The sequence below is a fragment of the Gobius niger genome (genome assembly GCF_951799975.1).
Source record: "Gobius niger genome assembly, chromosome: 4".
In the NCBI taxonomy this organism is placed as follows: domain Eukaryota; kingdom Metazoa; phylum Chordata; class Actinopteri; order Gobiiformes; family Gobiidae; genus Gobius; species Gobius niger.
Genome location: NC_136855.1, coordinates 34,920,944 through 34,947,156, shown reverse-complemented (window position 1 = coordinate 34,947,156; position 26,213 = coordinate 34,920,944). Strand labels below are relative to the sequence as shown.

Here is a 26,213-nt window from a genome sequence, read left to right as displayed (position 1 = left end):
GTATATAAACAATATCGTATGTTTAATAAATCAGATTCATGTCGAGCGGTTAGAGGAGGGGGGGGGCGGGGGGGAATAGATTAACTAGACGAGCGTGAGCAACTGGAAGAAAAGACAAATCAACAAAAGTGCTCCATAACGTGTTCACGAGAGCCTGAACGAATGCGCACCTGGAGTCTGTTCCATTTCGGAGGCCGGAGCACCTGAGGTAGTGCCGCATGTTTGTGTAGCGCAGACAAAACACAGTGTGGAATGTCTTTCAGCGCCGTCTGCCCTCGGAGGGCTCGCACACACTGTAAAAACGTCTGAGGCCCTGGCTGTGACAATATAACATTTGTGGTATGTCCTGAATGAAAAATCTCATGTTGCTCAGTTCATAAACAAGGCTGTAAATTTACAAAGAAAAGCAATTTGAGTTGATATTCCAGTGGTGCATATTATCTCCTTACAAACGTACCTTATATTTTTTGCCAGACCTTGTAGAGAAAAGAAAATGCTATTATTAATTATGAATAAATTATAGAGAGGAAACAGCTTGAGGCCCTTTCTCTTGATTTTAATGTGCTTGTTACTGACTACTTAGTTTAATGGGATTATGCCAGGGGTAATTAATCATAGTGTGACTCTGGTGAAGTGGCAATTTCATTAAGCAAAATGGATTTTAAAAACAAAAATATTGTATTTTTGTGTTAAATAAAACAGTAGCATACATGCAGTTTACATAGGGAATAAAAAAAAAACCTAAGTCTCCTCTGGTGAAGTATTTACATCCTCAGTAAAGTTTTTAACATGTTGTAAGAAATTAACAGCTGCTTGTTTTCTGCTGTTTAAATATTAGTTTATTTCAGCGAGACACGGCTAACTTCATAGGAATAAGACACAGACAGGAAACAGTCGTTACCCTCGGAAACGAGCATCATGCTCTGCAACATTCGTGCACAGAACCTAGAGTTTGTCAAGTGATGATGTCATCACTCTACGTCCGGGTCCAACAGAGCTTTAGCCGTATTCATTATTATGGGATTCAGCTGATTTTAACCTGCTGTAGAGCCGACTACAAGGCTCTTTTCAAACATCTGATCACAAAGAAATTACATTTACTCTGGATTTCCTCTAGTAATCCTTTTCTGGCATTTATTATCATGATTATTTTTTCCATACACAACAAAGGCTCATTTTATATATAAAAATATCTTCATTTTACCTGGAGCAATGGTGAGCTATATTGTTGAAATTAGCGGTACAACAGTTTTTGGCCTTTTATCTTTAGTTAATTCAGCAGGAGATTCAGATAAAATTGTGTTTTTGTGTTTATCAGTGGAACTCTCAACAGTTTGGACCCGGAAGTGAATAATTACTGTGTATGATGTCACACTGAACAAGGTTTCGTTCATTCTAGAATGTGATGATGTCACACTGTCAGGTGGAGCAGGGGCCAATACAATTCTATGGGAGAAATACAGTTGTGGTTTTTTTATCTCAAAAACTGAAGCTATCCAATGTTTTTCCTCATCAGTTTTTGACAGTGATTGGATTCACAAATCTGCCACATTGTTTTTTTGGCTGAAAGATACTGACCAACATCACGCTCATGCATGTTTTTGAATATTGTCCCCACTTTTGGACGCCTTTACGAGCAAATAATTACTCATTAGTTTATATGTGCTGACAGAGAAGACAATGAACTTTGAGACAGTTTTTGTCCCAGTAATGATTGAGATATTCGCCAAAAATGAAGACAAAAAATCTGTTGCCACAGCTACTGCCATAGAATTTTCAGTTGCCCTCCTGATTTTTTTAACTAAGCTCTTCAGAATGTTGTGACATCACACATTATAACCAAGCCACTTCCGGGTCCAAACTATTGAAAGTTCCAAAAGGAGCTTTATCTTAATGTCCTGTTGAAACAACAACAAATCACAAAAACTGTTTCTCTCCCATTGAGTTATATTGGCACCTGCTCCAACTGAAATAGAAATCTAGAATATGAACGCAACCTATTGCTGCGTTGCAGGTTCTAGAATGTGATGATGTCATCGGACCCAACGGGGGGCAGGAGCCAGTTTCATTGTTATCAGTCACTGGGTCCATGATCTCTCTGTACAAAACCAAAAATGTCATCAAAAACAAAATAATTTTGCCTCTATATAATAGTATAGGCCTTTAGAATGCTGTGATGTCACCTGCAACCCGCAAAAACTGTTTTATAATTTATGTCAGAAAATAATTCCTGATGAAGATCCAGGGTAAATGTAATATTTCTGTGTAATCAGATCTCATTATAGTGAATAGGTGAATAGTTCCATTGGATCCGGAAGTAGAGCATCATCACTCAGCCCTTACGTACAGTATGGTTGCTCGGCGACCCTTATGGAACCCATTTCCCATTAAGGAAGTAAAAAAAAAATGTATTTTTGATATAACAAAGGGTCAAACCATGGAAAATGTACTATTTTTTCCAGGCAAACCTTAAATATAGTTGTGTATACAATGTATGTAAATATATACTTTTTATTCAAAGATGGGCAATCATGTTTTTTGAAACAAAGCTATGGCTTGTGGACTTTCTCTTTGGATCTTTCAAAACTGTTTAATCAGCTTCATATTTGAGATTAGAATGTCCTAGTGCAAACACTGAATGATAAGTCAATGATGTAATTATAGTGACAGGCTCCTCGCTGATTTTTCCTAGTGATTTCTTTGTTTAATTTCAGCCCAAAGCAAACGACAGTCAAGGTTATTTTAATTCTCAAGGCACACATCTTTTCACTCAAAAAATAAACCTTGATTTTCATTATATATTACATCACCCTTTGGCTAAAAAGTGATAAAAAAAGACTTTTGCTGCATTTGTAAGTTGTCAATAGATACCACTAGCTGAAAAGTCTATGGGAAAAATTAAATGGGATTTTACTTCTGGGACCACAGTGGGTCTTTTCAGTTCCATAACTTTAAGTAATTTGACGGATAGCCGATATGTTGTTCCTATAATATTTCCATCAGGCTCTACACAAAACATTTAGCAGGAAAAGTTGATTTAGTTTTCAGTGTTTTATGCTGTCTATATGTCCAGGTTCGACACGTACCGCAGTCAGAACGAGAGCGTGCGACTGGCTGACTTCCTGGACGCGGTGGACCCGGGGCTCGTCCTGGTCATGGCGGTCAACGACGAGGCCTCCAACAACCTGGAGGACACGGCCCGGAACAGCCTGTCCCAACTGGGCAGCCGGCACATCCGCACGCTGGGCTTCAGGTAACAACACCAGCACATCAAAGTTATAGACAATGTAATACAAATGGATCAGTAAACACCACATTATTTTCCTTAATGCCGCACAATGTTTTCTTTGACCTAGCTGAACCAATTCACAAAGTAGTCCACCCTCATCATAGCATGCCAACTTTTATAACTTGCAGTTTTTTATGATTGCAAACACACAAAATGCCATTCATTGGACCAAGCCACCAACTTTCTGAACTTTCACCAGAACCTTGAACACAATTTATAGTTTGCACTTTGCAGACAGTTCCCCGAAACCACTGCACAAATGTTATCTCTTTGGAACCTACAGTATTTGTCATTCACAGCCAAAATGATGCAGAAAGCAAACGTATTTGCAGCTGCAGTTTCATCTTCGACTTCAACGATTGAAAGGCTTTTCTTGTGAAGGGTGATCTGTGTGTGTAGCTCCTGCCAACAAAGTTCATGAACTAACAAGGAAATGCACTTTTGAGCTAAGGGTTTAGTGGTCAGTGAATTGGGCGCTAAGGAGGAAAATATGTGTCCGGAATAGTGTTCCATTTATAGGGAAAAACAGTGTGGAAAACAAGGAAAATATTTGTCCATAATGGAAATAAAATTGGTAGCTAAGGAGTCCAAAAAACACTGCCTGACCAAAAATAAAGCCACCATAAAGGTCACATGCTTTAATTTGTTTGTAGAGCCTTTAGCTTTGTTTTCAGTGGCATTGTTTCTGCAATGTTAAAAGAGCCAGTGTTGCATTCATTTTTCACCAAGATCTTGTTTTGATGATGGGAGAGTGTGACCACTGTGCAAAGCCTCCACCACATGCCAAAGATTCTCAATGGGGTAAAGATCTCGACTCTGGTGGCCAATCCTTCTCATGCTCCCTGAACCACTCTTTCACACTGTGAGAATATGGAATGTGCCCGTGCCATCAGGGAAGAAGAAATCCATTGATGGAATAACCCGGTAATTCAGGATGTTCAAGTCGTCAGCTGATCTCATTCTTTGGGCGCAAAGTGTTGCAGAACCTACACCTGACCAACCACAGCAACCTCAGACCAGAATAATTAGTTAAATCCAGGTGGCAACTTTTTTATTCCCTGATCCTGGGTTTGAAATCAAATCTGGTCTCAGTAAAAACTATGTCTAATGCCCCCTCAACCACTCTTTCACAATGTGAGCGCGATTAATCCTGGCATTGTTATCAGGAAGAGAGAACTCCATTGATGGAGTAACCAGATCATTCAGGATGTTCAGGTAGTCAGCTGATTTCATTCTTGGGGCACATAGTGTTCCTGAACCTAAAACTGACCAGCCGCAGATCATAACAGTTACATCCAGATGGGGACTGACAGATTGAGGTTCACCTCTCCTAGCCTGGTTTAACCATACCATCATACTGATTGCGTTTCGTACAAGAGTCTGGACCTTCACAATTGAGCTCCATTATCAGGTGGGATTGGTGAACTCCTTTGAAACGATTGGATCTGATTTTCGCTAGCATTTGGTCGTGACGTATGTAATGCGCCCGAGTGAGTGAAGCAGCTATCATAACTCTTGGGGGCATTCCTTAGGTATTCCAAGGCTTCAATTTTAATTTCTGGATACTTGGGAGCTTCCATTACTTTCGCATCTGTCGCCATTGCCAAACTACAACCAGCAAATGCGGCGCAATTGCTTGACGTCACCTACAACACGCGCCTCCCCCGCTCGCTGAATGGTAGGTAGAAATTCAACCGATGTAACGCAACCACTGAGATCAGACCCAGACGTACATGTAGGGAAATTATAATTGACCGGAGTTTACAGATGCTATACCTCTCCTAAGGCATGACTGTAACTTTACCGGGAGTGGGTACGTCGACTTAAGTCAGCAGAATTTGAGATTTAAATAGGTTAGGTTCTCATCCAGATCCATTCTTTGATTATCCACTGCAGTAATAGCATTTTCTGTGTCGAGCTGGTCATTGGGAGCATGTTTTGTACTGATGGCCACTGTTGTCCAATACAGTATGCTACGCAGTGTGCCTTTAACAATGCAACTCGAATGAAAAGGATCAGAAAAAAAATCAATCCTATGACATCACGAGTGCACAATAAGTTAGTCCTTTTTTTTTGTGATGGAGTTGTGTTTGTAAATGCTTTATTGGTATCATAGTGTTACCAAAACTCGCGTATGCCAGTAGAGGGCAAAGGGACTCGCTATTGCCTTTAGCGCAACACAGTGTGAACAGATTATGCCTCTGACATTCCTCCTGTCGCCTTCACTACGCGCTCGGCTCCAGCTCAGCCCGCTCTGGTGTCATCATATGCTCATTTGTGGTCCGTAATCTGCAGACACATTTTAATAAGCCATGATTTATGAGACCGTGTGGTTGCGTGTTCGCTCTGCGCTGACAGATTCACGCACACAGACCTTCTTTAGACTCCTGATTGCATCTCAGAACGTGGATAGGATATGCATCTCCAGGACTGCTTAAACCATACCATAAATTAGAGCAAACAGTGCCGTGCCGCTATCAGTATTCCACCAATGTCCCTCATGGGTCTACTTGAGGGAAAATGAGCAGATAAGCAGACGTTCTCAAGAAAATGGTTACAAGCATAATCTCAATCAAACTGCTATCTTCGTGGCCACAAGGATCAAATCTCAAAGGCCGCAATTATTTACGTATTTGATGTCCTCTGTAAACAAAAGTCTGCCGCCATTGGGATTTATTACATTTGAAATTTTTCTGAAGACTATTGGATTCTGTGAAGAGAATTGTATTTTTAAAGAACAAAGGTTAGATCCCCCAGTAGCTTTGTGGTCTGCTTTCACCCTACCCCCCTCACTTCAGGTCAATAGATCAGGTTTTGGCACTATCTTCCCTGCAGCACTACCTGTACAGTACAGTAACCCAGGTGTGTGATAGCAAAAAGTCCCCCTCATCTCGGTTTATTGTCCAGTCTGGAATGGAGCTGAAATCATTGGGAAGGAGGACAATAAACATGTTTCAATCTGCAGCCCCTGATGGAAAAACTCTCTTCCTAGCTTGGAGACATCGCTAACTGTAGTTCCCTTCCTCTCAGACACCCCTGGGCCATGATCGCAGTGAAGGGAGACCCCTCGTCGGCAGTGGAGGACCATGCGATGTATCAGGGTACCTGTCTTCAACTAGCCCCATGTCTTTCCTTCTTTCTTTCTTTCCTTTCTTTCTTTCTCACTCACTTTACTTCCTTCTCTCGTTATTCTGTCTCCAGTCTGATTGAGCTGTGTTTTTAGGGGCCAAGGCGTCCAGCGAGGCCCATGTGTCCCACACATTTCGCTCCAGAGAGGGACTGTCCTTCAGCATCACTGCCTCCAGCCAGTGGGTGCAAGGTGCGCTCTCACCCACACTCACTGCATTAGGCCAGCACATTTTCTTAACACTTGAACTGAAGCAAAACATTGTACTTCATTGTACTTCTCCAATAGTAGAGGTTGCAAAGTTTATTGGTTACTTTGAAACCTAAGTACCATATCCCCACCTAGTTACACTAAGCCAGTTTCACTCATACCTAACGAGAAACTAGGTGGAAGTCCAGTTTCCTCCTTTAAATACCAGCTTGGTTAAGTATGATCAGGTGAGGGAAAAGAAGTCACATTTTCCGTTCCTAACTCTAATCGTAACCCTGACCCTAGCCTCTTTATCGGGGGGACGGCAAGTAACAGGTTAATGAATATAGGATCAAACTCAGGTAAAAGAGTTATTTTAGTGGGCAATATAACAATACTGACCTCGTGGCTGTGTATTTTAGAGGCCGAGTGGACCGAGTGGCTGAGCAGAGACGACCAGCGCGGCTCTGGAGACTGGGAGAAAGTGTCTGACCTGCACAAGGCCTTCCCTCAGCGCGTCTGCTCCAACCCTCTGGACATACAGGTACCACATGAGGAGATTTATATAGTAATGTCCTCGAAATGCTACCAAAAAACGGCTTTATTGATGATCAAATGTATGGGGGGGAAATTCATACAGTGGATAAGGCAAGCACTGTTTGTTCAGGAGAAACTGCTAAGCTGAAGTTTGCTGAGTAAATATCAAAAACACTTTCCCTGGATCTTTCTGAAGTTTATGTATTAACTACAGGCAGAGACTGTGGATGGGGTCCCAGCTGACCAGAGCGGAGACATCATCCACAAAATGGACAAGGACTATGGCTTTGTGTGCCTCAACAAGGACCAGCCTCACGGAATGTGCCACGACTACCGCGTCCGCTTCCTCTGCCGCAAACTCGGTAACGCTTCCACAGCATACACAGCTTCTGTGATTGTGTCTGTCTCTTTTCATGGCGTTGTACAAGACCAATGAGGAAGTTGTCGCAACAAAATTGAATATCAGACCATTTTTAATAGGTTTTCTGAAAGTACACGGTTGTCCCACAAGGCAGCTGTTTAGGTCCATTGTTCTTTTCAGTTTTCATTGATAACTTGTCATTTGCTGTTACAAATGCTGATGCTGCAGATTCTTTGCACCACATACATACAATAAATGATCTAGTTATTTGACATTCATGACCGAAGTTGTAAAAAGAGACAGATCTTTTTTTTTTCTGTCAGTTTTGCCCAGAACTCTCCCGATTGAACAATGACTTTGCCCAACAATGGAGCAGATGACACAAGTGAATGCTTTTTGCACTAAAGTGAAAGCTGAATGCACTAGAAATGATTTTTGACAGTTGCAGCCTCTTTTTATTAGTTGTGGCACGTTTTTTAAAGGGTAAATATCAGTCCCATTGTAATTTTAGAATATTTGAATAAAAAGCATGCCTTTTATTAATCACGTCTTGGATATTGCGAGTTATCTGGCTGCCATTACTATTAAACTATAAACTATTCATTAAAAAGAGCCAGTCTTTTTAATGAATAGTTGAATAGTCTTTTTAATGAGGATTGTGTCCAAAATAGGCAGAGGTGTTGCATGTTTCGGTAGATGTTCTGCAGCACCTTCAGTCATGAAAAAAAAATTGTCCACACTCTTGAAAAAAGGAAAAATTGGCCGAAAAGTTTTATGCCATTAGGAAAGTGTTAGACTTCTCACGTAAGGAATGTGAGAAAGAAATGGTAATGGCGCACACAATCAGTTAAGGGACTATACGGAGTTTAAAAATGTTAAAATTATGTATTTTCCTCCCCCTACATGTTCCAGCCATGTCCTAATGTGTAGAATAAGCCCAGACCTATTCACCACAACTGCCTCTAAAATCCTGCACTGTCACTCAAAAAGGTGTTAATTTGGGTTCGAAGTGCCATCAAGCATGTGCTTAATATAGAGACTGCAGTTACGCTTAAGACCTGAGGTGGCAGTAGTGAGCATAAAATGGCCAACTTGCATCTAGTCTCTTTAAGCAAAAATCTGAAATCATGGCAAAAGGGAAATCCTCATTATGGATTGGGATAAAGCTAAATTAATGGGCATAAAAAACAAATAAACTCTGTTGCAAGATAAAAGAGGCAATTCATAATCAGAAACATGCCCCCGGGACTGTTAACTGGGATGAGAGGGCTTTTTTGCTTTCGCGCAACTGAAGAAGTCTGACTGCAGATTATGCCGTCACTGGCAAATCGAATCCTCCATTTCTGTTTATTGACTAGTTCTCAGTCTTCATTCATTATTCTCTCAAGCAACAGTTTTTTTTCTTGACTAAATTTAAAGAGTTTATCTGCAAAAATGCATATCTCAAGAGCATCAGTAATTGTGTTTCGCTGAAATCGATCTGATAACAATGCCACACAAAGAGAAAATTATAGGACTTTTAATGATGTTTATGGTGTATTGTGTTCCCGCCGCAGTTCGCCCCCAGGCCTACATCTCCATTGACTCCCAGTCCAACAGCAGCATCGTGGAGCTGGCGGAGCCTCCTCAGGGGTGGAGCCCCGGGGACCGCATCGTGGTGGCCAGTACCGACTATTCCATGCACCAGGCGGAAGAGTTCACTTTGCTGCCCTGCCCCCGCTGCTCCGCCACCCAGATCCGAGTGGCAGGTGAGGACACCACCGATTTCATGCCTAGAGACTCAGACAACAACAAAAAAGTGTAATCACAATGTGGTTTGGTACGGCAAGTTAATTTGTGAAGCAACAAGTAATTCAAAGTGGTTAACCGATAAAAGCAATCTAAATTAAAAGTACAAGCTGTTACAAGTAAAGCGAGATATCTTTGAAATCAAATTAAAAATCAGTGTAAAATTAAATTAAAAGAAGAAAGTGCAGACACAATACTTTCACTTGGAATAGGGTAGAAAAGAGTTTTTATTGTTTTCCAAGGTAGAAATTGATGCAAAAGGACAAAACCAGGACAACAACAACACATTTAACCTCTTAGCATACTTATCATTACATTTAGCCTCATTACCAAACACAAATCAGTTCATTTTATGTGGTTTCATTCCAAATGGATTCACATTGCCCACAGATTGGAACAATTCAGGGTCTTCCGATATGGAGTTTGCATGTTTTAATCCATCTACGACCTCAAAAACAGGGGCGATTTTTCTTGTAGTGTGTCAGTCTCCTACCGACTTAATTTATGAGCAAACCTTTTGACCCATGTGCCACATCAGACTTTTTCCCTTGAGAACTTTTGAACTTTTGGTTTGAAACGTCTTGGTTCTTCTTGATTTTGCATTACTTGAACTTTTGAATAGCTGTGTTTTTAATAAGGGACCAACATAATAACACGGTTAAAAGCTCCAGAGAGTCCACTTAGAATCATTAGTGACTCTTAAAAGGCCTTCGTTGTTCCACTCCCTTCATAACCGGGCCCCAGACTGTGCCTCAGACGGTGATGATGGGTGACACAGGTGAAGAAAGGTAACACTAACGGTGGCTTACATGTTTGTTTTTCTGTCACATTCAAACACTTCTCTCATGGAGCAATGTCGGTCTTTGTGGAGTCAGCGAGATCAAGCAAGTTTTATTTCCTAAAGTTGTCGCAACAAAATTGAATATCAGACCATTTTTAATAGGTTTTCTGAAAGTACACGGTTGTTCCACAAGGCAGCTGTTTAGGTCCATTGTTCTTTTCAGTTTTCATTGATAACTTGTCATTTGCTGTTACAAATGCTGATGCTGCAGATTCTTTCCACCACATACATACAAAAACTGATCTAGTTATTTGACATTCATGACCGAAGTTGTGAAAAGAGACAGATCTTTTTTTTTTCTGTCAGTTTTGCCCAGAACTCTCCCGATTGAACAATGACTTTGCCCAACAATGGAGCAGATGACACAAGTGAATGTTTTTTGCACTAAAGTGAAAGCTGAATGCACTAGAAATGATTTTTGACAGTTGGAGCCTCTTTTTATTAGTTGTGGCACGTTTTTTAAAGTGTAAATATCAGTCCCATTGTAATTTTAGAATATTTGAATAAAAAGCATGCCTTTTATTAATCACGTCTTGGATATTGCGAGTTATCTGGCTGCCATTACTATTAAACTATAAACTATTCATTAAAAGAGCCAGTCTTTTGAACAGCTCCCAGGAAAGAGCCATAATTCCCACCACTAACTGATCCATAGCCTACATCAGTGGTTCCCAACCTTTTTTGTCTCGCATACCCCTTGAGTCGTCAATTTATACTCTGAGTACCCCCTACCTTTATGATCTTGCCAATATTATTACAAAGTGACCAACTAAACTAAGATAATACAGTGTTGTGTTAAAAATTAAGCTAATAATCTTATCTTATCTTATCTTATCTTATCTTAAAACTAACTTTCCTTTGAAACCCATATTGAAATTCTACCCCCCCCTGCTAAGTGCTCAAGTACCCCCGGGGGTCTCCACATCCCTGATTGGGAAACACTGGCCTACATAATGAACTTAGCATTATTACTAATTGGGTTAAACTTATTAACAAGTGCGACCTAGTGCACAGTATCTAAAGCCAAGGAGTTCTCATGTGCAAAATGAGTAGCACTTTCAACAATGGATCAGCAACAGTTATTTACACATTTTTTACTCGAGCAGACTTCTTTCATATCAGATTTGTGGTTAAATTAGGTGCAACAGCTATTTCCCAGATTGGTCAAACTATTTTGCACTCGTCTTGATAAATGACCCTTGAAGTGTAATATATGGGGTCCAAAAATATGTGAAATAATCCAGTTCAATCCAGCTTTATTTATAATGCACTTTAAAAACAACACAGTTGACCAAAGTGCTGTACACACAAACACAACGGCACAACTAAGTGATACAAAAAGATTGCATAATAAAGTCAGTACAGTAAATTGAACCATAACAACAACACAAATCCAACAGAAGATAAGGAATCAATGCAAGTTAAAAGCTGAAGAAAAAAGGTAGGTTTTCAGCTGGGACTTAAAAATTGTGAGTGACTCGGCCTGTCTAAGGTACTAGGGCAGTACATTCCTGTTTGTTTTGGTCACCACGAGCAAAAAATTACTTATGAGAGTGCGAGCAGGAGTGTAGGGCTGCAGCAGGTCACACAGATACCGCGGAGCGAGGCCATGAAGTTATTTATACACAAATAAAAGAATCTTAAAATCAACACGAAAGCGAACCAGGTGCCAGTGCAAGGATTTCAGAATTGGCGAGATGTGCTCATGTTTTCTGGTGCCAGTTAAAAGCCGAGCGGCTGCATTTTGAACGAGCTGAAATAATTGATCCGAAATAACTCTTGTTTCCTCTTTCCTTTGGAGTTTTGTTAGACAGTCAGATCTCATGGGCAGATGAGGATTGTGTCCAAAATAGGCAGAGGCGTTGCAGCACCTACAGTCATGAAAAAAAAATTGTCCAGTCTCTTGTCCTGTCACACATTTAGGGAATCTGAAAAAAGGAAAAATTGTCCGAAAAGTTGCTGGGGTAGCCTTTGGTTGCACACTGCTTTAGTTGAAAGTCAAAGATAACGGGTAAAATAGCCTTGTTTTGAAAATCTGGCACTTGGTGGGTTTTGTCACCAACATGTTACAACTCAACTCAAAAGATTTAGTTGTCCCGTTTTCCAGATCTAACTGTAAGACAAGAACACTTTCATTTTGATCTTCATTTGCACGGAATCAGCAGAGCCTCAGCACACACAGATAGACAACAGATGGACTTATAAAAAGACAAATGTTTATCAAGTCTGTTTAAAGGGCTTCGAAATGTGTATTGTTATGGATGCTTGTTTGGAAACCTGCTGTTGAAAGTTTACTGCATTGAATATACACTAAGAATTATTATGCAAATTGTATTTCAGTGTCAGAAAGGTAAAAACAAATCAATGAAACTCATGGATTGTATTGTGTCTCAGGACTCTTTGAATCACTGACATCAATCTCAGACAGCTGTGATAATTAGTTATCAGTTAAGCCGAGTAAACAGGTATTTGAAGCTGCTGGAGTCTCCCGAGTTGTGCATAAACCGTCTATCCAGCCTCTCCTAAACTGTTCATTGAAGCTGATGAGCAGGAACGGCTGCAGTGGCTCATAAATACGTGAACACTCATTTTCAAACAGTCTTGTTCACTGATAAGTTCTGTGTATCCCTGGATGGTCAGATGGATGGAGAAGTGGATGGTTGGTGAATGGCCACCATGTCCCAACAAGGCTGTGACATCAGTAAGGAGGGGGCGAAGTCATGTTTTGGCCTGGAATAATGAGGAGAGAGCTGGCCAGCCAATTTTGGCTCCCTGAAGGTGTGAAAATTACCTCTGAAAAAAATGTGGAGTTTCTGCATGACCACTTTCTTCCATGGTATAATGGGTCCTACGCCTTGATGTTCGAGAGACTCCAGAGACACCTGCAGCTTCAAATACCTGTTTGCTGCTTTGTAGCAGCTGTTCTCTTAATCTGATGTATTTGTCTAGCAGACACCGCCCTCATTGTGCCTTTATCTGCAAAAATCTGTGTGTGCTCTGAATCAGTCACAAATCTCTTCACAGTACGATGATTACGCTTAGTCTTTCGTGAAATATCGAGGTTTTCATACCTAGTTCAAGGCATTCAACAATTTCACGCAAGAGAAATCCTTTTCTTTCCCTTATTGCTTGAAATGATGATGGCCTGTTTTAACATGGTGAACGTCATTTTTCAGTTTTTCCCTTAACTGGGCTTAACCTGACAACTGATTATCACAGGTGTCTGAGATTGATGTCAGTGAGTCAAAGAGCCCTGAGACACAATACCATCCATGAGTTTAATAGATTTTTTTTTTCTTTTACCTTTATGGCACTGAAATACAATTTGCATAATAATTCATAACATAGTGTAGGCGACATGTGATTTGTGCATGGATGTTTTTAAACCCCGGAGAGACTCCGTGGAAGCTAATGGAGACCATTTTTGAAAACTGCCAAAAAAGATTTTTTATTTTTTTTATGTTGGTTTGTGGAGGAAAGGAACTGTGAGGTTTCCCATATAATTGTATAATTGCCCTTATAATGAAGCGGAAATATCCATGCTTGGACTCGACTGCTCGGTGTGGGTTTATGTGGTGTTAAAAAAGAAATAACTGGGAGAAAAGTACCGCAATATTTTTTTTCGCCAGCCAAGACAACAATTCACAGCAACGTAATGCATGTATATTATAAAGCAAGATGAGATGCAAGGGATGTAAGATTGCCATTGCAGGATGCCAAGTGGAGAGTGTTCAATTCCAAAATGCAAAATTTAGGAAACCGAATACGAGCTGTCAAATGCAGGGTGCCAAATGTGAAGTGTGCCGAGTGGAAGGTGCCGAATGTTTTAATGCCAATTGTAGGATGCAAGTGAGTGGAATGGGTGATGTGGACAGAGAGAAGTGAAGAACATCAGGATGGTCAGTGTTGATGTGTAGTCGATCTCCCAATTACTTCGGCATTATGCAGATTTTTGTCGTTCTTTTGCTTTTGCATATCTTCAAGCAGCCATTTTCATACATACTGTACCTTGTGGACAGCATATCTTCTCCTGTCCCTTCATTATGCCGTGTTGCTGCTTTGGCAATTGGACAGCCGCTTGTTTGAGTGTGTGTATGTGCATGTGTAGAGCGGGGCCTGTTTATCGCTGTCAGTCCTAATAATTGTGCCAGGATTAGCGCACTGAACTCTTGACGGCGGTAAATGGTTTAAAATGACGCTTGGTGAAGAGTGGTGCCTGGAGGGAGCCTTCATGATTCTATTTCCATCCTGACATTTACACAGAGGCTCCCAGGCGTGGCCACCGCTCTCCTGTCTCTGCGCCACGCTGACCGCCCACGTGTTTGTGAGCGTGTTTGTGAGCTTGTTTGTTTGAACAGTGAAGGTGAAGACTGGACAACAAAGCCTCCGCAGTCTTTATTAGTTGTGCCTGCCTATGACACGCAGTTAATTAGCAAGTTCTAGGCATTCAAATGTGTTGAGCAACCAATGGGGAAAAGTGTGCAGTCACAATCTCCTGTGTTGCCCACCTATGAATCTGTTCGTTCGGCTGTCTGTCAGTCACCTCCTGGGAAACAGAGTGTGACGGAGGTGCGATGCTTTCAATTACAAAGTGACTGAAGTTTGAGTGTCTAGAAAATCGCTAAATGAAGGCCTTGTACCAGATTTTGTTTTTTACAAGCAATGAAACAGGGAGTGTAAAGTATAAACTGACAGCTGTAAGCCATACTCAAGCCGAAGTTTGAGTATGGCTCAAGGGGTGACGGCACTAGCATGCTTCACAACTTTCAGAGAAATACAGTAACAAGCAGCACACAGGGCTTTTAATGTAAAGTAGGACAAAACAAATTCCATTGGACTCCTAGAAAAAAACACAACTATGTAATGCATTATTATCCTAAAACAGGAGTAAGCAGACAGGCTGCTATGAAGGCAGTGACACAGGATTTCTTTAACTTTTTCAGGGAAGGACCCCCAGAATTATTTAAATAATCATTGCTTTTATATAGTGCTTTTCTGGACACTGAAAGACACTTGACATTGCATTATTCATTCACTCCATACTTGGTGGTGGCAAGCTACTATAGAAGCCACAGCTGCCCTGGGATAGACTGACGGAAGTGAGACCAGTCTGCGCCATCGGACCACCATCACTCACTCACTCACTACATTTGCTACGCTTCCTGGTGTTACTAAACGGTCTCCTATCCAAGCACCGACCAGGCCCTTCCCTGCTTAGCTTCTGAGTCCTGACGGGATTGGGCAGAGCAAAGGCGGTATGACCATACCGTTATCACTGTGCAATGGACAACAACATTAAAAAAGTGATCTCCATAGATCTTTCTTATATTTTCTTCTAATACAATCACAGTTTCAAAGATTTTACATTAATAATTTCATAAAAATAAAATACAGCTCTGGTTGTAGATGGAAATACTATTGTGGGTCATATTAGTCCAGTGCTCAGGTCTCTGAGAAAGAATAGACTTTAAAACTGCTCTTTGAAATAGTCTGTTCACAGTCATGTGCTAAAGTAAATCTCTGCTATGAACCATCCCGGGCTCAGGACGAGTCAGGACTTAACACGGCGTGTCTGCCTGTCAGTTTTATGCAGCTAAAATCTGGACGTGTGAGACATTAGCTGTACATGTGACCTTTAAAGTATTTTATCTGGACTCTTTGCTTTTAATATATTCATGATTTTGTTCTTGTAAGTGGCTCTTTAGATGTTGAAGGTTAGCCTAAACGTGTAGCTGACATACAGAAAACAAACTCCTTATTCACTCTGGTGCATTCAGGTACCGCGCAGTTCCTCCACGTGGGTGAGCTGATGGACGGGGTGGACATGAGAGCCGAGGTGGGCCTGCTGACCAGAAACATCCTGCTGCGAGGAGAGATGCAGGAGAAGTGCTACGGAGAGCACGCCTGCAAGTTCTTCAGCTTCGACACCTTCGGGGGACACCTGAAGGTACATGCACACGAGCACCAAAACACATGACCGAAATAAGCCACTCGAGCTAAACCCACAGGAATCAGGAGACACGTCATTCAATGCTCCGTAAAGCTAATGCGACATGGCCAACAAGCTTGTTCGGACTTTAAAAAAACCTAGTGCTTAACAATTAGCATTCTCTGAGCTAAAGCGTGAGAGCGCGTTTACACCTGTTGGTCTACCAAGCTCAGTCCACTTGTTTAAAATCAAATCATTGATCATGTGCAGTAAGAACACTTGCCAAAAGGGGGCAGTATGTCAATGTTGGATAGAAACACTAAAGTGGCCTGACCAATAAAGTACATTTTGGGCAGAGTTTTTACAGCCTATAGGACATCTGTGTTTTGTTGGTCTTGGAACTTTGCTGTGAGACATTAGCTAGCTACATCGCGGGCCCAAATATAATAACCTTCGCTTCATCCACTCGTTTGTAGTCTCCCATGCCATTAAAACACTGATTTTTACTGTGTATCCAGACCAGAAAAGTCCTTTGCTCCACTTGTTTGTTCCGGAACAGAAGACTTTTTTTTTTGTTCGGTGCGGTTCGCAACTATATTTTGTAAACACATACACGTGTGTGACCATTGAGGCTCCCATTGGGCAGCAAGGACCACAACAAATGAAATTAAAATTAAAATTTGAGCTTACTATGATAATAAAAGAAATGTGAGAGACACTTACCATTAACCTCAGCTTCACCGGAGCAGCTGGAGGAAGAGGTGTTTTGTGCAGATGAAGGGCCGTCTGCTGAGCTGTTTGTTTCCATTATGTCCACGGGACAAACTGTTGGCCTTGATCCTCCATTCTTCTTTTTTTCCACTTTGACGCCACGCGGCGACCACGGCTGTTCAGGAGACGCTCGAAGCCCCTCTCCTTCATTTTCTCGCTAAACACGAACACATTTTTGTGTGTCTGTTCTAGCAGTTGGGTTAGTGCATCTGCCCAAATATCCAGGAGGCTCCAGGTCTGTCCACGGCTCATTGTTTGTAGTATCCATCCAGTATTAGCGTTAGCAGCTGCGAAGGGATAACATTTCCCACGTTGCCTTGCTACTGTGGCTTGTTAAGCCCAAAAAGGTGCATGTATCCCGCAGTTGTTTCGGATCAACAGTGGTTTATATTCACACCTGGCGCGAACTGGACCAGAGTCCGTTTGGAAGCGGACCGAGACCACCTGAAAAAGTGGGTCTCGGTCCGGTTCTTTGATCCGCAACAGGATTCGTTTGTTGTTTTCACACCTGAATAAAAAATCCGGACCAGCGTTCAAAACGAACCCTGATCCGTTTAAAGTGGACCAAACAGTGCAGGTCTGAATACAGCCTAAGTTTATTTGCCCCTGTTTGTTCAGAAATGTTGCTGCAAACCCCAATCAGTGTGCACTCATCGGCTGCCCAAACAAAGGAAGAGCAACAGGATTCGCTTCACGAGGGCCGAATGTAAACAAGAGTTTAGCAACACCCAGACTTGCTATTTCATTGTGTAAATTCGGCAGAGACCACTGAAATTATATAAATGTCACAAATACCTCGTAAACTTTGAACTGGGATTGGCCTCACTGCTAAATGGATGGAAGAAGTTGTTTGCTCTCTGATGCTCATTGTGGAAGTGTAAAACTCCTACAGATGTTTCTGCTCAGAAAGGTGATGCACCTGACGCTTCACTTGGAGCCAGAGAACAAATTGACTTATAACCACAGGAAGAAGACCGTATATTAACCTTCACCATGAGTGTAGCAAGTTCAAGCAAAGCCCTGCCAAATAAATGGTGAATTTATGGGTCTTGCTGTCACAGTGTAAAATTTAGGAGACAGATATGCTCATCCAAACCGCACATTAGTTTGTCCTCTGTTGGGTGACAGGCGGATGAATTTGAGCTGGATGTGTTGCATTAGAGCGTGCCATTCCACAATCAGCTCCCGCATATCAGAATCATCATAAACATGAACGTCTCCTGTGTGTCCCCCCCAGGCCCAGGCGTCAGGCCAACGGGCAAAATGATCAGTGTACATGTAAAAGTAATGGGCCGACCTGGGTGTAATGTAGCAGACTGTTCTGTAACACGAGACTGACTCTGGAGGTGAGCCCACACAGAGATTCACCTGAACACGCGAGACAGTGCCAGCTTTCACGCAAGTGCAACTTCATTTTGTCTCGCTGTCTGACACTGAAATCAGCACATTTATATTGGTAAAATTCTACCTTGCTTATTTTATATTAAAGGGACTGTTCCTATTTTTTCATACTCAGCAGTGGGCCAATATGGTAACAATAACTACAAAGGGCTATATGCACGCGAACGTCACATGACCTCCGAGTGGATCCTCAGGAGGCGCTGCTTTCCTGTCCCGTTATTTCCCAATGGGTTTGTTGCGGTGTCTTGTCCAAAAAAATAAATAACTGAAGATTACATGGGAGGCTGAAAGTTTTTTTTGTTTTGTTTTCTGTAAACATAAACCTGCCAGGGGGTCTGCAGATGGAAATTAGCCCAAGGCTGATCTGGCATATTTACATTTGTTTAAATGCTCATTAATATGCATTGTCCCCCCTTTATCTTAAAATAAATAGATACAAATAAAGATTTCACTGGAGGAAACTTCCATCTTCATCACGGTAGGTGTTTTTGTCTTGAAGCTAATGAGCCACTAAGCTAATGGGACTCTAAATCAAAATCCCGTCAGTATCTCACTGTCCCTGATTTTTCTAGAACTATTCGTTGTACAGAAAAATAAATAAAGTATCAATTTCTTTAAAGTTGTGCCCCTGATTGTGCTCGCAGGTGGAGCGCGGCTTCAAAGCGGCCCATGTTTCCGGGGTGGAGCTCCAGCACATGGGCCAGCAGTCCATGGGACACTACCCGATCCACTTCCACATGAACGGGGACGTGGACGAGAGGGGCGGCTACCACTCCCCAACCTCCATCCAACATGTGTCCATACACCACTCCTTCTCCCGCTGCGTCACCATCCACGGCACCAACGGTCTGCTGGTGAGAACATACACCCCCATGCACACACAGGGGTGGACACAGGACATTCTTCTCTTGGACTAGTTGAAGATGAGAACATGAGGGTGTAGACTTTTCAGTTCATTGGTTGATATGGGTTTAAATGTTGAATTTATTGATTTGATTTGTTTAAAAACCCTCAGTATTTTCGAATACTTCAAGCTAAACTTGTTGAGTTTGTTAAGATTGTTTATTTGATACTTCTCTCATGGAAGAGCTCAAGGCAAAATCATGAGCTCATTAGGGTTGGGATGTTTGATTTCAGCAATAAAACAATAATAACTACTTTTCTTTCAGGGGGCACAGTCCCTTGATTCCACTCTCAGCTCTGCCCCTGCGACACTCAGATTCAGTATTTTGGGCCTGTGCAATGTGGAGAGGAAACACACTAACCAAATCTTCTCTACACCTCATGTTGGGCAAGAGACAAATAGAGAATGTTTACTTAATCAGTGAGAGCCGCATCGACGGCACAGTAAGGTCATGGGCATAGACACTTCACCCACCTTGCCTCCAGTATCTGCCTATATTGGTGTGTGTTCCTTGATGTAAAATACTGTTTTGTTGTTGCATCTTTAACCACCATTTCAAAGAAGTGTTTTATGACTAATAGTTCCTCTTTGACTCCTTGCTCAAACCCTGACGTAGTATAGACAACTTTCTTGCATCAAGGATGTGTGAAATGCAGTATAAAAGTGACTGATGTAATAGGAATACTGCTGCTGATTGTAGGTGAAGGACGTGGTCGGTTATGATATTCTGGGGCACTGCTTCTTCACGGAGGACGGCCCGGAGGAGAGGAACACGTTCGACCACTGCCTGGGGCTGGTGGTGCGTGCCGGGACACTCCTGCCCTCTGACCGAGACGGTAAAATGTGCCGCGACATCACCGACGACGCCTACCCCGGATATGTGGCCAACCCCCGCCAGGACTGCAGGTCAGAGCACATTACACATACAGTCCTTTCATTTTCTGGGGCTAAACCAGACTTGCTGCTGTCCTAACCTTAATCAGACAACCCTGATCCTGCACGACTTGGTACACAGGCAGACACACGCACACTCAGACAGATGAAACAGTAGCTGTGAGTGCGAGCGTGTAAGTGGATATGTGAGGAAGATCTCGCCTCTACCTGCACTGTCACTGGCTCAGTTCCATTTCAAATCCTCTGTTTGCACGCGTGTTCATTTAGCTCTGTACAAGGTGTTTTCAGAATGTGTTGTGCAAGTGTTACCGCTCTCGCCTCACAGCAAGGTCGAGGGTTCCATTTGTGTAAAGCATGTGGGGCATGTGCTGTGTAGATATTGCATGTTCGAGTTTGGGTTGTTTGATTGATTAATTAAAGAAATAAACATGCTTCGTGATCAGTAAACATAGTGTTCTGAAGTCTTTGCTTACTCTCGATATATTATTTGACAATTGAAATTGATGATCAGAATACCCCTCCTGGAACCGCTACCTTAACGTGGTGGAGGGGTTTGAGCACCTGAATGATCCTGGGGGCTCTGTTGTCGGGGGCTTTGTGCCCCTGGTAATTTCTCCCATGTCAAACAGGTCCTAGGTGACGGGTCAAACAAAGAGCGGTTCAGAAGCCCCTTATGAGAGACCAACAGGCCCGGTTTGAACCATGGCCGTCCTTCTGTGGACCCACCACCTGCAGAAGGAGCCATAAGGGGCTGGTGCAATGTGATTTGGGCAGCTCCAACAACTGCCCCCATGACCCGGAAACGGACAAGTGGAAGAAAATGGATGGATGGATGTATGGATGATCAGAATAATTTGTATTAGTTATTAGTATGGGAGTCGTGTGTTCTGCTTATGGGGATAGTTAAACTCCATTTAAAAGAGCTCATGCTGCCCCTAACCTGCTGCTGACTGTGACCTCCTCACCTGTTCTTTCTATTCACTACCTGTTCATTTAAACTGATTTAATTAATGTTCTGCGGCAGAAAATTGATGTTTTGTAAAAAGCTTTTTGTCCAATTTATCTGAACCATTGTGTTCTGGGCTAATTCCCCCGTCGATTTATTTCCATGGATTAAAAATGTATTTAATCAAATTCGATTGAGCGCAGCGTGTGCCCCAGTGTGCGTCTGGGCCCCTGGGGCCCTCTGCTCTCGCTGAATGTAAATGAGAACAACAATCGCTCTTTCAGATGTTTGTGAGATTCGGGGGACGTGAGGGAATGCTGGCAGTTTCATGCACTGCAGTTGAAATGTGAACCTGTTTGGAATAAGTGTAACTAATGATATAAGGATCAACCACTTCAACAAAGTCCAGTAAATTGATAGAGCTGGACATTTCTTGATTCAGACGGCCGAGGGGCCAAGGTTGATAACTAACAACTAACCACTATAGCTGTCAAGTCGGGAAACTACTGTGTTTTTACCCTCTTTCCCACCATCCTTCGTAGTATTTTCCGGTAAATCTCCAGTAAAGAACCTACATTCTGCCTTTTCACTTTCGCCTCGCAGGAACTGCCACCTACTTGAGTGGCAGTTGTCATGACTTTTGCTTTGCTGTCAATTTGAGCTAGGTTGGGGTGGGACGGCTCGGAATGGGTGCCAGAAAATGTCCCTTATTTTTAGGCCCAAAGCTCGACAGGCATGGTTCCCACAAGATCGCAAAGTGGGCGGTGGCACACATCTTTTGGTTTATTTTATTTTGTTTATTTGAACTATTTGCGTAAGAGGTAAAAAATTTTTTTTAAAAACAGGCATCATTTACTTTGATTTAAAAGTTACACAAAAAGGCTCAAAAGGAGTAAGAGTTAGTTTGCTGAATACATATTAAATACTTATCTTTGCTAAGTTATGTCTGAACATGACTAATTTAAACAAAAGGGAGCAAAGCAGAGCCAAAGAAAAGGTTTTTCGTATTCATTTACATGTATTCATCGTCTTCAGCTTACCCAGGTGTTGAATAATATTACTGCAGTCATGAGGCAAACTTTGTGTAACATTCTTAGACATCCAGGTAGATACTAAACATAATAAATTGACAGCAGGACATGACTGGATCATTACTCACTTTAACAAACATTTCTATGTCCTCTCTATGAGCCAGTGAACCCTGAGTGAATGACCCTCCTCTTGTGTGTCCACAGTGCCACATCCACGTTCTGGATCGCAAACCCCAACAACAACCTGGTCAACTGCTCAGCTGCGGGCTCCGAGGTACTCACACACAACACTGTCTATTACTTGGTGTTGAATTGGGACATGTGTGTCTTAGAAAATTGACTCGTGAGTTTCTCAGGGGCAGTGTTATTTTTGTTTTAATGTGAGACAATGCTATGCCAAGGGAAATCGCTAGGAACAAATGCAACACTAAGCGGATGCTTGGTTTAGCTGGAGCTTTCCAAAAAGGAATGTCAACTAGCAGTGTCCTTGGTATAGGCCTTGGAGGGCTTGATAACTTTTCCAAAAATACCTGGGGCTGTGCTTTGTTTCAGTAATCCAATATTGCACTTACCGTCTCCAATAGTCTCCAGAATGTTTTTAAAGCTACCGTCTCTAACTTGTTCTGATTAAACCCATGGTGAATGTGTCATGTCTTGGGGGACGATGGATGGAAATTCAACCCGCTGTGGCTTGTTCATTAACTTGCACTGTCCCAAATCAACCAATAAATAAATAAAAGATAAATAAATGAAGGCAAGCAACAATTTCTACCCTTTTTAATTTGAGCTTATTTCACTGCGTCACATATCGTCTCCTCTGGATTATACGGTTCTATCTGCGCTGTGTGTAGTTCTGAGTGTTTAGGTTTAAGGTTTTGACTACCCATAGAACACAATGGAAATGGGTGTTATGTTTTTGCTCCTGAAAACCTCAACAACAAAAAATCAAAGTTTTGCTACAAGAAATACCAAGGCTAAGATGTTGAAAAGTTGTTAAAAATGCCCAAATAAAGCGGACCTTTAAGTATTTTGATTTGACAATGTGTGTAAGATGTGGTGACTAAGATGAAGGACATGCCTACTTTCTTAGAATGAATTGCCCAAGTGATCTTTAACACTGACACTAAGAAAGTTCACAGTGACTGAATGCTTGTGCTGGGTTCCTCAGGAGACTGGATTCTGGTTCATCTTCCACCACGTGCCCACGGGCCCCTCTGAGGGCATGTACACCCCCGGGCACACCGAGCACACCCCCATGGGTCTGTTCATCAACAACCGTGCGCACTCCAACAACAGGGTCAGTCCAAATCTCACGTCGGCTTTTGGACTGATTTGAGGACGTGAGTGAGCATGTGTGGTTGTGTGTCGTAGGCCGGGATGATCCTGGACAATGGGGTGAAGACCACGAAAGCCAACAACAAAGACAAGAAGCCGTACCTGTCTCTGGTGGCGTCCAGGTGAGGTTGTCCACTTTCCACTTTTTTGTGTGTGTTTTCTAGAATTATAGGGGTTATATCGGTGACAACATGGCAACCGCATTGGTGGGAGTAACTTATACGTCATTCAGTGCTGCCAGAAGGTCGAAATGAAAGGGTAGAGAAAGACTTAGTAATTAGTGTTTTGGGAAATGGTGAATCAGAGATTAGGCCTAAAATTAGAGGTCGATCAATGTGGGTTTTTCTAAGGCTGATTTGGGGGATTTTTAGTGACTGATTGGCCGATATTTCCAAGTGCTTCCGAACTGTAAAATGTGTCAGTGTTAAACTGTGGGGGCGCTTTATTAGGGGCTTGAAGGAAACAAACAACAAGCTTATGAGCTAAAGACATTTGAGATCTCCACATTTCTTCTTCTGAAACTCCCCCCTGAAAAGCCCCCCACACCTGCAACACAGTGGAGGCGTCACAAAAAAGGGGCATACGAGGAGGTATCCGAACAAGACTCACAGCTATGTACGTTCACTGAAGAATAAGACGGATTATATTGTATATACGTGTCTATAAGTGTCTATTTCTTATGGTTTGTGGGAGGGCTCATTTTAAAGCTCTGACTGAACTCTTGCCATATCGTGAGCCATATAGCATAATTGCCTAGATAATTTTTGTTTTGATTTTGGAAAACATGTAAAAAGACTTTTTATAGAAAACACATTGTTTTTCTCCTATTGCCATTTTAACAATACAAAATAACTTAGGCAATTATGCAATGTGGCGATATGCACAAACTAGTCTATCACTTTCGGTTCTGGAGATATCGGCCAATACCTATTGTAAAATACATCGGCCCAATATACTGTTCGATATATTGGTCGACCTACCTAAAACTAAGCCCTTTTAATCAGGATGAATATTTACAGATTATAAATGTCATACAGGAAGTGATTTTAATATAATGTCTATTATAAAGGACTGTCTTTGTTAGCATCAATGATGAAGTATAGCTAGCAATGATCGGCTCATCCATACTCTTCAAAGTCCAACCTCCTCTCTGCCTCTTTGTCCCAGGTACGGCCCTCACCAGGACGCGGACCCCTTCAAACCCAGAGTCCCTGCACGGATCCACCGCTTCATCGCCTACAAGAACATGGACCAGGGAGCGTGGCTGCGGGGAGGAGACGTCTGGCTGGATGAATGCCAGTTAGTATGACTCTGGTCCCTCTTGTAAAACAGCTGTTTCATCTCAAGAGGTTTTAACCTGAATGTGTGTGTGTTGCAGATTTGCAGATAATGCCATCAGCCTGACTCTGGCCAGGTGAGAATCCCAGCTCTGACATGACGTTGTGCGTCGATAAAATAAACAATTTGTAACTCACGTTTTACTTTTAAATGGTCTTGAATTACAGTTGTATGATAATCTGTTTCATGTTAGGTTGTTTTGTGTTTTGACTCATAATGTCAGAGTAAAAAAAAGCTAAACTCAGCCTTTGTCCACTGGCAGGCCAGAGATTTCCCGGAAATAACTACTCCAGCGTGGCCGTCTTCCTCTTTCGTTTGTTCATTCACAAATATTGGAAAGTTTGGTATCCACGTGTAGCATGAAAGGCGACCGAGATGTAAACTGTAATTCTTTCTGGGAGAAAGCCCTGGACAAAGCCGGGAGAGATACACAGGCACAAACGTTACACGGTTTCCCCTACCACTAAAAACATGTACAATAGATTCCCCTCTGGGGCCAGGACTCCCCTGAAAAAGAGATTCTTAATCTCAGTGGGACTATCCTGGTTAAATAAAGGTCAATAAATAAAAAATAACAATAGTTTTCTTTACACTCTTGCGCCAATATCTCCACTTTGGTAGCTTCTACAGAGAGGGTTTTTTTTTTAGATATTTATTTCCTTCATTGAGCGTTGAACCACTATTTTTTTTACCTACAAGATATCCAAAATCCCCTGTGAAGATTTTTTTTTTTACTTTTCACCTGCAGTGTCTCGTCTCATGTGCAGGGTCACGTCATGTTAAGATGTGTCATTCTTTATTGCCCACATTATTGTGTTTACTGAAGCTGCTGTGTTATGAGGTTAGATTCTCACTAACCACTGACTGATGTGTTAGCGGCGGCACGTTCCCGGATGATGACGGCTCCCACCAGCAGGTGGTGAACTCTGTGTTTGTGGGAGAGAGTGACAACAGAGGGACGTTCCAGCCCGGCAACGTGTGGGGCCCCGGAGGCATCGACCTGAAGGGCCGCTCTCTGCCTCGCGCTGTGTAAGTTCCATTAAAACACCCACTTTGCTTTCAACTAAATTATTGAAATGATTCTTTTGCTAATTTGCTAATAGTTGTTCATTTGCTATTCGCCTCTGAAGCCACATCACATGTGCGCATTTGAATGTGTCTATGACAAATTGTATGTCATGATAAAATGCTGTGGACGACAATAATTCTCAAAGGTATTTGCCCGACAGGAACTTCCCGACGCGGGGCATGCAGGTGTACGATGGGCCCGTCCGCGTTCACAACTGCACCTTCAGAAAGTTCAGCGCTCTGGAGGGGCGTCACACCAGCGCCATCGGCTTCAGGCTCAACAACTCATGGCAGACCTGCCCCAACAACAACGTGTCACAGCTCACCTTCGATCAAGTCCCGGTCAGTGCCTGAAGACTCATGTCCCGCCGGTTTAAATCAAAGCATTTTACTCTCATATTGCACTATAAACCCCGCACAAACTTTCACTTTCACATTTGCATTCATTTGCTTTTAACATCCTC

At 42.2% G+C, this 26,213-nt stretch overlaps 1 protein-coding gene across 1 annotated transcript in view; it reads left to right on the top strand.

The window, feature by feature from the left end:
- cemip (cell migration inducing hyaluronidase 1) overlaps positions 1 to 26,213 on the top strand; it is a 91,188-nt gene that overhangs the window by 52,978 nt on the left and 11,997 nt on the right. Inside the window, exons 6-21 of the mRNA XM_079554665.1 lie at positions 3,074 to 3,253; positions 6,320 to 6,390; positions 6,513 to 6,608; positions 7,028 to 7,149; positions 7,357 to 7,504; positions 9,060 to 9,251; positions 15,910 to 16,079; positions 18,878 to 19,087; positions 19,838 to 20,043; positions 22,213 to 22,282; positions 23,177 to 23,305; positions 23,380 to 23,465; positions 24,511 to 24,642; positions 24,722 to 24,757; positions 25,558 to 25,710; positions 25,911 to 26,091. Of these exons, the coding sequence (XP_079410791.1) occupies positions 3,074 to 3,253; positions 6,320 to 6,390; positions 6,513 to 6,608; positions 7,028 to 7,149; positions 7,357 to 7,504; positions 9,060 to 9,251; positions 15,910 to 16,079; positions 18,878 to 19,087; positions 19,838 to 20,043; positions 22,213 to 22,282; positions 23,177 to 23,305; positions 23,380 to 23,465; positions 24,511 to 24,642; positions 24,722 to 24,757; positions 25,558 to 25,710; positions 25,911 to 26,091 (2,182 nt within the window). The remainder of the gene's footprint in view (positions 1 to 3,073; positions 3,254 to 6,319; positions 6,391 to 6,512; positions 6,609 to 7,027; positions 7,150 to 7,356; positions 7,505 to 9,059; positions 9,252 to 15,909; positions 16,080 to 18,877; positions 19,088 to 19,837; positions 20,044 to 22,212; positions 22,283 to 23,176; positions 23,306 to 23,379; positions 23,466 to 24,510; positions 24,643 to 24,721; positions 24,758 to 25,557; positions 25,711 to 25,910; positions 26,092 to 26,213) is intronic.